This window comes from Gasterosteus aculeatus, chromosome X (assembly GCF_964276395.1).
Source record: "Gasterosteus aculeatus chromosome X, fGasAcu3.hap1.1, whole genome shotgun sequence".
In the NCBI taxonomy this organism is placed as follows: domain Eukaryota; kingdom Metazoa; phylum Chordata; class Actinopteri; order Perciformes; family Gasterosteidae; genus Gasterosteus; species Gasterosteus aculeatus.
Window position 1 is genome coordinate 15,785,214 of NC_135698.1, and position 13,548 is coordinate 15,798,761.

At 43.2% G+C, this 13,548-nt stretch overlaps 2 protein-coding genes across 4 annotated transcripts; both read right to left on the reverse strand.

Moving 5' to 3' along the window:
* Positions 1-220: 220 nt before the first annotated feature.
* cdhr5b (cadherin-related family member 5b) lies at positions 221-9,185 on the reverse strand. 2 transcript variants are annotated; one of them, XM_040162918.2, is made up of 15 exons: positions 9,073-9,185; positions 8,075-8,250; positions 7,907-7,963; positions 6,509-6,598; positions 5,979-6,065; positions 5,707-5,808; positions 5,347-5,520; positions 5,011-5,101; positions 4,827-4,924; positions 4,085-4,285; positions 3,740-3,850; positions 3,592-3,658; positions 2,710-2,877; positions 1,727-1,896; positions 221-1,496 (listed from the first exon to the last, which is right to left on the reverse strand). In XM_040162918.2, the coding sequence occupies exons 1-15, from the start codon at positions 9,155-9,157 to the stop codon at positions 957-959; spliced, it is 2,217 nt and encodes a 738-aa protein (XP_040018852.2). In that variant the 5' UTR covers positions 9,158-9,185; the 3' UTR covers positions 221-956. The 2 variants fall into 2 exon arrangements, with proteins under 2 accessions (XP_040018852.2, XP_040018853.2); XM_040162919.2 differs by lacking the exon at positions 2,710-2,877.
* Positions 9,186-10,138: 953 nt separating this feature from the next.
* On the reverse strand, positions 10,139-13,306 carry LOC144383623 (uncharacterized). Of its 2 annotated transcripts, none has more exons than XM_078081898.1 (5): positions 12,383-13,306; positions 11,712-11,849; positions 11,372-11,476; positions 11,033-11,095; positions 10,139-10,363 (listed from the first exon to the last, which is right to left on the reverse strand). In XM_078081898.1, exons 2-5 carry the CDS (start codon positions 11,786-11,788, stop codon positions 10,273-10,275), a joined length of 336 nt encoding a protein of 111 aa, XP_077938024.1. In that variant the 5' UTR covers positions 11,789-11,849; positions 12,383-13,306; the 3' UTR covers positions 10,139-10,272. The 2 variants fall into 2 exon arrangements, with proteins under 2 accessions (XP_077938024.1, XP_077938023.1); XM_078081897.1 differs by having other exon boundaries at positions 10,952-11,095; positions 12,383-13,070.
* Between the last annotated feature and the right edge of the window lie 242 nt (positions 13,307-13,548).

A 13,548-nucleotide genomic window follows, 5' to 3' on the forward strand; every position in this document is an offset into this window, starting at 1 on the left:
CTGTCCAGTACTAGCTTCAGCCTGTATGTGTCAGTAAGTAGAGAATTATCCTCAGGTTGGATTCTTCTTCTGTGGTTCTTTCTTTATGATTGAATACAACTTTATGAACTACATAGTTAATATAATCAGTTGATTCATATTTACCAAAGTCTCCTAATTTTTCAATGGCCTAAGACAACAAAGCAAGTTGAAGGACAATAATTATAAAGCATATTTCTCAGGTTACGGTTTTAATGGTTTGAGCCAACAATCAGTCACATTTTATTTTCATTAATTTAAATTTGTTCAGTTCATCTGCTGACTGATGTGTCAGATTTCTGCTTGATGGAAGTTCAGAGTTTGCTCCGATCATTATGTTTTACCGTCTTCGTTATCAGCAGGGAGGGTTTTATAGTGTGTGTGCGTTTCAGACGACATGATCGCGTGCGTCTTTTCAGTGCTGAAACCAATCACTATAAGCGGTGAATTATCAACTATAATTACTAGGTCTGGAAACTCTTGTGCAAAATATCCACTAAAGGGAGAAGCTAAACGTACAGACAACTTTTCATTCATTAAATTAGAATATTAATGAATGTGCTTTAACGCCTTATGACAAGTTCATGTCATTTTTAAAAATCAATAGAATTCATAAGATCATCTTCTACTGTAACTGCACTACAAGCAATGTCCACAGAAACGTTGGTCTGAATTCCCGTATTTCCTCAGACTGATATAAAACCTGAACGTAATATCTTTAATTTATCTTAAAGGTATCTCCACAGTAATTATGACAAGTATTTACATAAATAATGCTGTGGAATGTATTTAAAAGCACTTACTCAAGGTATTAATTTAATTACCCTTTTAAAAATCCTATAGGGTGCTTTCAGTGCTGGTTCACTGCGCCTCTGTCATTAACTGATCAGGCTGTCAGCCAATTGCTGATAAATCATTACGTTTTATTGTGGGCGTTTTCACAGATGATTGTTCATGTCTTCGTCACCCTCTGAGTCATCTTCAGGATCCTCCATCTTCACCCCGAGCCCGCTGTCCAGATCGGTGTCGTTAAAGCCGACCCTCTGGGTTCTAACCCGCGGGCTTTCGTCTTCCTCTCTGCCGCTGGACGACGGCTTCTTCTCGTCGTCGTCGTCGTCCTCCTCCTCTTCCTCCTCGCTGTCCTGGATGATGACCACCTCGTCCTTGGCGTTCTCCTTGAACCAGACGGACTTGTAGCCGTCGTCCACGCGCCTCTCCTTGGTCAGGATAGGTTTTACATCCTTCCCCTCGCTGTCGGTGCTGTCCGAGCCCGCCTGGCTGCCATCGTCATCACCATCATCCCCACGTGGGAGAGAACGCAGCGGCAGCGGAGACTTCACTGGAAGGTCGCCCGACGCAATACTGCCGCCGAGGTATCCTGGCGCCGGGCTACCGGAGCCCAGGCTGTCTCCATCTTCATCGTGTTGGAAGGCCTCGTTGGTGAACTGGATGCCCCCCTTCTGCCCGCCTCGACCCAGCTGTGGACGGAAAGCACATGCGGGTGAAATCAGGATCAATGGTTCAAGACCTGCTGGTGACCTGGAGGAGCTGCAGTGGTCAGCATACACCATATGGTCAACATGACGAGGTTATAAGTGTTTGCAGATTCCTACAAGATAGAGGCGTTAAACTGCAAGCGTGTCTCTTACAGAACGTTTTCCCCAATAATCCCACTTCAATCAGGGAACATTTTTCACAACCAGCTTACCGAGCTTTGGAAGACGCTGGCTTCGAAAACCTTCTTCCCGTCCGCGTCTGCCTTCCGGATGCGGACCACGAGCGCCACGATGACCGCCAGGCAGATCAGCAGCAGGACGCCTAGCGTGGCCCCGAGCGCTGCCATGTCCACCACCCCGAAGGCGCCTGGGGGGGGGCCAGCTGCCGAAAAATTGAACAAAAAATGGCTGAATCTCTAACCAGTAAATCTTAAATTTAACGTGTGGCTTTTTAAATAGATGGCCGGCTAAATAAAGCATATGGGTTGGATGAATGCATGACGTCAGGCTTTTTAAAACGTTGCATTATGCATTCATTTTATATAAATACTACACAATTAAATCAGTCCTCCCATGTAAGTTCAATATAACAGCATTTCAGAAACTTAACTGAACAAGATAAACCGATCGTCATCACTTCTCTGCTTCAAGTTGATTATTCTGTTGCTTTGGCTCTTATTTTTACGTTTGCCACAAATTTAGATTCCCCTCTCAACATTCTGTGGAAGGCTGGTTTTCTTTTGTGCTCATAGTGGTCCAACAGCTCAACTTCCAATTTAGACATTAGCCAAACAAAGCACCTACAAAAAAAGTCTCCAAGCATTTTGTTTTTTTGCTCTTTTGACTTCTCACAAGTCTGATAAAGTTGAGCTGGGTCCACATTGAGCTGGACGACGAGTCGGCCTTGTGCGAGTCTCGATTGCTGAGGACAAAGCTCTGTGGTTGGTTGCTTTTCATGTCAACAACACAGTCTGCCATGGAACATATCGTGAACTCTTCCGCGACAGGAACTTTCATCCCTCTCTTAAATCCCTTCGGTGCTACGCCGGAGCTCCTATTGTTTTTTTAACAGCGTATCACATGTTCTAACCCCCGATGATCGCTGTCATCTTAGCGTGACGGAAACATATTGAACTTGGCGGAGGTGGCTGAGAGGGAAGCGTGACCGCCTGTGTTCTGCCTTCACTGGTCATACTTGGATTAGTGGTGGAGGCCGTTGAGAGGCTGACGGGGGTGGAGGCTGTTGAGAGGCTGACGGGGGTGGAGGCCGTTGGGTCGGAGGTGGACACTTCTTCTGTGGCCATGCTGTCGGTGGAGGACGTCGTGTCTGTGGTGCTCAGAGGCAAACTGGTGGTGGTTAGACCTATGAGGAGAACACACTTTGAAGCTCAGTGTTTTCACCTCCTGTTCTCTCCCAAAAGGTCAATGGTTCTTCACACCGGATGCAGAGGGATTCGCACAAACGGGACTGCTGGAAGTTTCAGTACACTTTGCTACAATCAATCAGTGGATCCAACGGTGAAGTATCATGGAGAAGACAAGATGTAGCTTTTTAAATAGCATTAAATGAATCGTTGCTTCACAGGAAGTGTAGCAGACAGTTAAAAAAATCACGTCTTTTTATATGTCACATAAGTTTGCTTTATCACTCGACTTGGAGCGCCTCAGTTGAACGCCATGTTTCTCAGACAGCCTGAAAAGGCCTAATTCGGATCTAAATGAACTCTGCTGCAGTTCTTTGTGACATGAGAGCAGACCAACCACAGGACCACGCCACAGAGGAGACAATAAAAAAAAAACACAAACACCTTCCCACGCATCGGATGAGACGGACATAACCAGGCTACCCAGGCACAACATTCCCATAAAAGTAGTTTTTCGAGGAAATGAGCCAAATCAATTCTGCACCTGGAATTTGTCAAATCTGCTTTTGGGTGGGGGGGTCTAACAGCAGCCAATTGGACATTTTTGGCATTTTGCAAGCTACGAGCTGTTGACTGTGGCTCCCCTGCATGTATTTGATGGTCCCGCAGCAGATGCAATGAAGCACAGCCAATCCGTGTAGGGTTCATTCTACCTGAAGTCACCTCCAGGAGCAGCTGAACCAAAGCTTCTTCTTTGTTGGTCGTGTCCAAGGCGCTCAACTGGAAGAATGAAGGTTAAATTGAAAATCTGCTCTTGTCATTCTGTGACTTGGAGGTTTAGCTGTAGATTCGTAGACTCACCTGCAGAGTCAATAAGCCCCCCGGGAGATCCTTTGTCAGGAACAAATAGCCGTCGACGATGGCAAAATCACTGCTCCCGTCAACAAAGTAGGAAATGTGGGGATTTATACCCTGTTTTAACATGAATCAAAAGGTCAGTGCACCACATTGAGCAGACAGAGGACTCTCAACACTCGCCACGGTGAGTATTTAGCAGACCGAGTTATGAGGGTTTGTCTGAACTCCAAATGAATAACTATATTTTTTAACAGCCTTTCAGATATATGGTCTGTGTTTCTAGACTAGACCACTTCCACTAGAAATTTTGAGTCTTTGTAACAGGATTCCGAGATCACGGTTTCATACCTCAGGGCCGTAGTCCTCGTCTGTAGCGAGGATCCGCAGCGGCTTGTCCGGGGCGTTGAGCTCCGTTGCCATGACGCCCACTCCGGTGACGACGCCTTCGTACTGTGACCTCTGAAACTTCGGGGGGTATAGACTCTTCAGCTGCACGCTGATTGTGACGGAGGTGATGGCAAACTGGAATCTGTTGGTACTCTGAGCAGCCTGGGAGACACATTTCTGATCGGTTATCTCTCAATGAGTGACAGATTTACCATTTTATTATGGATTTACCCTTTAATCTTTTTTACATTATACTCTGAATATTGTTAAAAATATGTATTTATATTTTAAGAAGAGTGTAAAATATCCTTGTGTTTTTTAAATATGTCAATCAAATCAAATGAATCCATTCAAGAGAGAGAAAATGTGTCAAAAAATTATTGTTGAGTCGTGTAAGCCTCCAAAATATAAAACTATAAAACTACAAAACTGAAAATATTTTGTTTGTTAGTTTCACATCAGTTTGGGCTTTTAAAAAGTAGCCTACCTCAGACATTTTATGGACCAACGATTAATCAATTAGTTAAAAAAATATTTTTGTGTTACGGTCGATTTATATTAAAATATAAATATGTTTTGGTTTTGGTTTCAGATATTATAAACCTAGAAGGAATCATTTGGTTACAGCGCTAAGCAACGACAGCACAGACCAAACAGATCTCCCTGTGGCCCGCGGATCGCATGATGGAACTTTCGTCTTTACCAGAACCGTCAGGCCGATCGGCACCAGCTGGTTAGCCGGCTTTAGCATGGTGATGTTCCCAGAGACGGGGTGGATCTGGAACAGGCCGCCGGCGTCTCCTGAAACAGAGACAAGGGGAGCTGCTTCTACCTGCCGATCACCTGCAAGTCAGCGGGCGAGCGACGAACCTCAATTGAACCCTCACCGTTTAAGAACGAGTACGTTACCGCCTCTCCGATCCCTGAGTCTCCGTCGATGGCGTACAGCGGCCCAGGATCCAGAGGCAAGGCTCCGGGCTGCGAAGGAAAAATACACTAATTGTCATCATCGTTGCGGCATGTGGCCAAGTCGGAGACAGAAGTCCGCCAAAAGGCCTCGAGGCTTGGCTGTAAAACCTCTCATTAGAACACAGACTGTTGCATTCCTGCCGTTTGGAAAACGATTCGTGGATCGTCCTTCATTCATAATGCAGTTGTTTGTCCGGAGGTGTGTAAGTAAAGGGGTTTAGGATGAAACAAGGTTTCCAGATGAAGTGTTGGACCTCTTGTTCGTTCAAGACGACCCTGCCGGTGTAGCCGTCATTCTGGCAGACAACTGCCCCCCCGACCTCGTGTTTGTTGCAGGGCTGGAACCACGGCGGCCTGTTGTCCACGTCTAAGATGGAGACCAGGATGGTGGTGGTGGCACTGAAGGGATCACTGCCCGGCGGCCCATCCTTTCAAAAAATTTAAAAGGAGAAGCGTGAATTAAATTGTTTTTGTCTTTTGTACAACGCGGCAGGACAGTCGGCGGATTAGTGAAGAACTGAACTCACAATCCTGTTAAATACACTTTCACAGATATTTCTTTGACTCTGAAAAAGGTAAACCAGACTCTAAGACCGGCAATGAGCAGTACTCACCACAGCAGTTAATATCAGCTCAACCGTTTTGACTTTCTCGTAGTCAAGGGGCATCTCGACGAGGAGATCCGGGTTGGTCTGTGACCTCAGCTTAAAGCCCTTCTGCAGAAATCCATCGGGACAATAAAATGTCTTAAGGTCTGACCCTTGAGCTAGCAGTTTAATGCTAGGCAAAGCTTTTAGTAGTATCTCAGTATTGAAGATTAGACAGAAGGCAAACAACCAGAGGCTTTATCTCAATGTTGAAGAGAAAAACAAGCAGACGGTCTCACAGATAGAGGCGTCAGCGAGTAGAGGATTTGTTCACCATCCAAGTCCGTGGCAGCGTAGCGGCCCACACTTGTGTCTACAGGAGACATCTGGGACAGAAACCATTGTAGGGATTAAAGCAGCTTCCACTGAAACCTCTCTGACACTTTCCTCAAAAGATCCATGTAAACCGAATAAAGCCCCTGTTTAAACTCTACACGGCCAGAAGTACGTGTTGAACATGATGAACCTTCTATGAGAGCCTCCACTCCTCTGGTTTGAAGTCAAGACAGTGCAGACTTGTTAAGTCCCCCCCCCCCCCCCCCCCCCCTGAATATAATAAAATGGAAGAAGGCTAAAGCCTAAAATATGATTGTTTCTGTCATTGGAAGTAGATCATGAAATGTCCACATAGTTCTGGCCACATAGTGTAGCCCAGAGCAACTTGGATGTACAACAGGTACATACATGCACAAATTGATTGATTATATTTCATATATCTACTAGATATTAGTGAACAACATACGTCTGAAGGTGTATTTCAGAGTCTTACCTCAGGGACGTTAACCAGGTACGTGTCTTGGTCAAAGAGCGGATAGTTATCATTCAAATTGACCACAAGTACGACGATGGTGAGAGGGAACTGGGAACAAGAAGACACAAGCCTTGTTTAAATGCTTGTTTTCATTTTATATCCTTGTTTACTACTTCAATTGCATAGAACTTGCACAGTAAATGATGTGTGACTGAACATTAAGAATATGAAAATAAGACACAAAATTCTGATATCCATCAGAGCCATCCTGAGCTGCATGTAGATCCTGAATCCAAAAGCGTCACCAAAATCTTCTGAAAAACCCTGAGAACCTCCTCACAAACCTCGATTAGTCATGCTCCTGTATAACACCCTTGAGTATCCTTGTGTTCACAAGGATGCTCAAGGGTGTTCCAATGCTTTTCCAGCATTAATAATCTCCTCTAAAAAAAAAAACCCAAATCTTCAGGCACGTGTAGCTCTTCAACCGCCTGTTCAACCTCATAAATGACCTCATGACCTGGTGTAGTCAAAACAACCTGGTGCTCAAAGCTCTGAAGACAGTAGATGGATTTCAGGAAGAATGCAGTCCCACCTTCCCCCATCACCCCGTCGGCAGGCGGGCTCATCAACAGAGCCCGGGTCCCCCACTGACCGACTCTGACATCCCCTTTTCCACCGGGCACTCCCTTCACAGTCCACATAGACATGTCACTTTCACATACACTCACAATACACTTGTGTAGAGTATGGTTATCTGTGTGCCTGTGCACTTTTTCAATTTCATTTATTTCAATTTTATATTCTTCTATATTTTATTGTATATTTAATTGTAATTTTCAGTTATATTCCCTGCACTGTGTCAAATTCCATGTCAAATTCCTTCTTTTCCCAACATACTTTTGCAATAAATGTTCCTGATTCAATAACGTGTTCAAACTCCTAAGCCTCTCAAGACGTTTTATAAGAACCCGATGGCTCCTCAAGCATAGGACCTCCTCAAGAACCAGTAAAACACCCTCAAGCATCTAGGACCTCTTCAACAACCTGTAAAACCCCCTTAAGCATCTGCAGGAGCAGTAAAAATTCCTTAATTCCCGAGCAAACCTCTTGGGCTACGGCACTTTTTCTCTGTATCGGTGGAACCTCTTCAATCAATCATTTTTTGGTCAAGAACCTGAACAACCCCCCCCCCAAAATGTACCTAATTATCAAGAACCTTTAATATCTCCTCAAAACCACGGAGAACATCTTCATCTTCTTGAGAACCTCCTTGATAACCCAGTGAATCTCTTCGAACACGTGTACCACCTTTACAACCACCGCGAGAACCCAAAGAACCTCCTAAGGAACCTTATCAAAAAATTTCAACTCATTTCAACAGTTTTTAATTGTTTGGAATAAGAAAAGTGTTACCTTCTCGCTGGTGTCCGTCTTAGTGCAGATGATATTGATTACATGATTTTTGTTCTTCTATAAACAAAAGAACAAGTTTTTATGGTCAACAGTCAGGTATTTCTACAGACTAGTGACTAACCAGAGATGTGTTGTTTGGATCTGCTCGACATTTTGCGACTGTCATACCTCATAGTCCAACACCTTCCCAGCTAACAGACTGTTTCTTTCCAAGACGAATGGGTTGTCGGGGCTTACAGGAGCTTGGAACTCAAGGGTCACGCCTGGTTGGACGGTGATCTCCAAGACGACTGCTCCCACCGTGTTGTTTTCTGCAAACTCCACTGGTGACTTTGCAGAGCAGACTGTCAGGAAAGAAGAAGAGTGGAAATAGTAAAATGAAGAAGCAGTTTCATCTGCGTGTGCCCACTACATCAGATCGGCGGCTCAGAATTCTGTGCATATAACCCTATGTGCACAAGAATATTCTCAAACATACTTCATGATGATATGAAAGTTCAAAGGTAGTATTGACGTGAGTGGATGAGCCTCGCTTAGTTACAGTAGAGGTAAGTCTCATGGAAACAGGAAGGACATAAACATGAATCATGGAGAGAGCTTTTTCCCACAGAAATCTAAAGTTTATGGAATTATTCTTTTGTTATCGTCCTCCGGACAGCTTTTGTCCGGATTGGAGCATATTTGATCGACCAAGTGGGTCAATTATTCTATTAACACTTGGATCTGGACACGATTGAGGGATAATGGGAGATAATAAAACCCTTTCCCATTTTTTAAATGTGTTTTAAAGTTTCTTTTATAATAGCTCAGAATGGACGATTTGAGAACTTGTCGTCCAAAGTCCTTTCCCCTGGACCGTAAATAAGCGCCTAATGTTTTGCCCTCAGCAACAAGCCGCTGTTTGATAAAAGCACCAAATTATCCGACGATCATTTGATAGATAATCACTTGGTCTCCACCCTTCAGCCCTCTGGCCTCCACACACAAACTTTCCACTGCGCTGGTTCCATGTCAAACCTCAACTACTTCCCGCTTGAGCCAAAGTCTCATATCAGAGGTTATAACTGATCCGTCTGTACCACCAGTGACTTGTTAGCACACTGTCATCGCTCTTTGTGAGGTGATAGAACAAAGCTTCAGGCAAAGCAGCTGATTTCTGAACTCACTTTGTGCGTCGGACGTTGAAAGCAGAATCAGAAGAAGCAAGCAGAAAGACGTGCTGGCGGTGAAGCCTGGATGAATCGCCTCCATGTCTCCGTCTGCCCAGGTCCCAACTGATCTCCGTTAGTCTCTGTTCCCGACCTTTCTGCTCGGCTTTATGGCTTCGGTGGACTTTTCCCCGTCGTAAAAACATACCACAGGTGTGTTTGTGCTGGGAAGTCATAAAACATTATTTGTGACCAATAATTTTTATTTGATCAGTGTGACACAGAGGCTACATGTCCACACACACAGACATTTAAAGACCCAATGACAGCCTTTAAGTTTTTACCAATTTATTTCATTATATTAGCATGTCCTCTTTGACCTCTTCTCCAGCATCATCCAGAGTTCATGCATCTCCATTTATGGTTGACAACAAACACATAAACACAGAAAGCAAACCATATGTCAAGTATGTTATGTGGAGGTTTAGATTTCTATGGATTTTTACCCGTTAACACAAATATAACACAACTACTACTACTCTTATGTACTTTTATGTATTGCCATTGTGATTGTGTGGTTACATTCAGGCTCCAATCAATAGACGAGCAACGCCAGGTGCGTCAGTCTCAGGTGATGAACCACGAGGGGACATTTTCTTTTTTCATCAGAATAAACTAAAATAAAATATATAAAATAGAATGAAGCTAAACGGACGTTACTGACTGACTGAATGAGCGTCCGTGGCCTTTTGGTGTGAATTTGGTTTTGATATTTTTTTCTTCTCTACACGCATTTCACATTTAAGTCACACGCTTCATCAATGTCATAATTTATGTTAGTTGGTTTCTTGCTTTGATCGCTAAACCCGGAGCATGAAAATGTTTTGCGATATCTAGATTTTTTTGGTGGGAATTGTTTCTGTGCATGAATGGGATTCAGAGTAAATGATTGCTATCATGCGTATATCTGTGGGCCTGCCTCCCTGCTTGTGATGACCCCATGACCTTTCTTCTAGCTCCGCCCTCAGGACAAACCGTGTGACAAACCTCACTAATTCAAAGCATTACAGTCAGCAAACACTGATCTTCATAAAATGTATTTTAATAACAAAGATATCCATGTTTCCATTTTAAATTGCAGCTGCATGTAAAGAGCTTTATTCAGTACATCAGCACCTGTCCGTCCTTCTCACGTCGGCTTCTGTGCTATTTCTTCTTCTACAGGTCGGTCGGCCAGCTGTCGTAGACGGAAGGACACATGTACTGTTTCAGCAGCAGGTTCACCTTCTCCGAGTCTCCCCCTGCGCCGCTGAGGGCGAAAACACAGTGACGTGGTTAAAGACACGACGGGTCGTCTTCACAGAAGAACATTTAGTACTCGTCACATCCTGACATTGAACAGTGAATCAAACGCTCCGACAAAAGAACACTCATTCATTTCTCACCAGCCACGTTATTTAAAGCATTAACGTTGGCTGTGTTAGTTGTTTGCGTTCAGGATTATAATTCGCTAATTAGCTAATGCTAAACACAAGTTTTGGTGGGATAATTCTTTCTAAATCTGGCGCACTCATGCTAACTACCCACGCTAGCTTTAAACAGTGCTGGGGAGGAAAGATATTTTCACTATACTTCCAACATGTTTTCAGTCTAAGAGGAAAGACTTTCTTGTTAATGAGTTGATTTGTGCTCAGAAAATGAAAGTTTCATTTGGAGATCGGTTTCTTCTTCAGTTTTGTAAAAACCGACGGATCCTTTTTAAAATGTCAATCTTCGAACACTCTACTGTAGTCCTGAGAGTGCGCTGAACATTTCCAGTGCATTAATGTCATCGGTACAACAGAATCTTCTACAGAAGCCATTGGCCTTCTGCGGTTATCGGCCTGAGGAGCCTCACCTCCTCCTGACGCTCTGCATGCGGCGCAGGAAGGCGCAGATGGAGTTGTGTTTGGCTTTGGATCGCAGGAACTCTGCGTACCTGTTGGAGAACTCAATGTCTCCCAGCTGCCTCCGGCGGTCCAGACCGGCCGACAGCAGCCGCCTGAAACACAGTCACGCTTCTTCTTTAAACGACACCTATACATCTATATCTGACAATGAGGTTAAAATGAAAGGCTGCATGAGCACAATTCAGAGTACAATGAAACAAAGAGGAGAAAATAGGTCTTGTTTTTCCGTATGTTTCAATAAAGTTAAACCCTAACCCACAACTAGTAACCTTTTTTACATTGTTAACATTTAGATTTTGACTGTAGCATTTATACTTTTAACAGTTGTAAGCCCGCCCACATTCTTTCTTCTGTTGGTGTGACCTCACCTGAGTCCGGCCTCAAGCAGAGCATTGGCGGAGTTCATTCTGGACGGAGACCACGCGTTTAGCTGTCCGACCTGAGTCAGGAAAGCCTCCACCTCTTCTTCTTCCCTGAAGTCACGTGACAGGAAGACACAAGATACACTTTAAAACACATGCAAAGAACAGAAGATCATTTAAAAAAGGATTCCTCTGTACTGAGAAAGAGAAACTAAACATGATAAAACGTTCAGTATTTAGTTTTCCATTTGTATGATTTGTATGAAACTATAGCAGCTCGCGTGTTGTAATGTATATACATAATTAGTTTGGTGGAGGTTTTCAAGCGGTGGACAGGTGAGGCTACCTGACAGGAAGGGATGTGGTGATGTGGAGGAGGGCCGACAGCAGGAAGAGCTGAGTCACACTAATTGATGGCATCATGAGGCCGGTGGAGAAGGCAAGGTTTTGCTTTCAGGTGGATCCTCTGGTTCGGTTCTTCTTTCTGCAGCATTGAACGGGTTGTGATTTAATTATCATGTTCACAGACAGCTTTCTAAACAATGTGGATTTATAAGGTTATACAGCAGAAGCTTGATGCCACTGGTTTAGGAATTACATGTAATACATTTCATGTAAATAATAGTGCTTCTTCATTTATAAAATAAACCTTGTATTTTTAAACGCAAAACTTCACAAAAACGAAACATTTCAACAGTAATTAGTAATTTTCAACCTGCAATAAAAATAATTTTTACAAAACTTTTTACTAAACTTTATATTCAACAGACATGCCTGCATTTGATTTAAACTCTGATATATTAATAATAATAACATTATTTTATAATTCAGGTTTGATCTCCTCAGGCTTCAAAGCGGCTTAAAGGTGAAAATTAAAAACAGAAAAAGCTAAAACTACAATAAAAACATGATTTAACAAGTTTTAAAAAAAACTTTGTATAGTAAGTGTGAGTGACAGCGTGAATGAAACTTAAAATAATGTAATTTAAATAAACAACAGATCATGTGGTGGCTCACCTGGACGAATCCTCCTCAGAGACCAAACGGGATCAGACCTGCGGACTGCCTGCTGGGATCCAAGCCGCCTCCTTTTGAACCCCCTCGGGGATCGACCCCCCGACTTTATGGGTCTGCCTATTTACCGTGTCAACACATGCGCTTGGGGAACCAGATTTTCCAGTTGTTTTTCGCTTCCTGAAATCTTAATAAGATTATTGGGTCCGACTTCCTTAATGAGTTCTAATCACCTGTGAGAGCGGCCTGCTGTTTGTTCACATGGAACCTCCCTCAGGTTGATACGGGGCATCGATCCCCCGGTGCACGTTTCTCGGCTTTTTATCACTCACTTTATGCTTCTGTTTGCTTTGCTCACTAGTGTTCAAAGCTTCAATAATGTCAATTATGAGTCACATGCAGAGGGTCGATTTTTAAATAACCTCCACCTTTTATACTTGTACATTCTGCAGAAAATACTTTCTCCTTCTCCCTCCTGAAATTTCTCCTTCAACATATCGGTGAAGAGAATGTTGATTGCACAACGTAGTGAGTTTAGAACAACAGCAAGAGGAAATAAACGGCTCCATAAAGGCACAAAGTTAAATGCCAAATTTAGCTCCAAAAGCCTCGGCCTGATTTATCTGCACTAAAAGGTTCATGGTGTCGAGACAAAGAACCACGTGGGAGGGAATCTCATTCTACATATCTGAATGGATTTCTTGCGTTCTTCCCCTGATGATCTTAAAAAGCTCTGAGGAACAGGGAATGGGATCTGACTTTAGTTGGAGATGCCTGTGGGTGGAGTAAAATGTTTAACCAGCTTTAAATCGGGCAATAGCTGTTGCTTGAGTCGCTCCTTCGTGAGCTTACTTTTATAATTCAAAATAACTCAATGTGGTTCAGTTAAAAAAAGAAAATAGCATCTTTTTTTTGATCTCCAAATCATTTTCACAAGCCTATTTATCTTTTTTCACATAGTCTTTTAAAGGAAATTGTTACAGAATAATTTTACCTTGAGCATTATGACATTCTCAAGGAGGGTTTGAAAATAAAGTCCTTCAAAATCTCCTTCATTAGCTTACTTTTATACTAGAAAGAAAAATCCTATTACAATTAGTCCAATAAAAAGGACATGTCCTAATATGGGTCGTTGGGAAAAAATCAATTACTATTATAGCACATTGTAA

Bases quoted from the DNA above. Each gene is read 5' to 3' on its own strand.
- cdhr5b (XM_040162918.2), bottom strand. From the start codon at position 9,157: ATGGAGGCGATTCATCCAGGCTTCACCGCCAGCACGTCTTTCTGCTTG. The intron at 6,599-7,906 runs GTAACACTTTTC...TCTTGTTCCCAG, and splicing joins AGACGGACACCAGCGAGAAG to TTCCCTCTCACCATCGTCGT. The intron at 5,809-5,978 runs GTGAGACCGTCT...GGATTTCTGCAG, and splicing joins ACTCGCTGACGCCTCTATCT to AAGGGCTTTAAGCTGAGGTC.
- LOC144383623 (XM_078081897.1), bottom strand. From the start codon at position 11,788: ATGATGCCATCAATTAGTGTGACTCAGCTCTTCCTGCTGTCGGCCCTC. The intron at 11,096-11,371 runs GTGAGGTCACAC...ACTGTGTTTCAG, and splicing joins CTGCTTGAGGCCGGACTCAG to GCGGCTGCTGTCGGCCGGTC. The intron at 10,364-10,951 runs GTGAGGCTCCTC...TTTCGCCCTCAG, and splicing joins ATGCAGAGCGTCAGGAGGAG to CGGCGCAGGGGGAGACTCGG.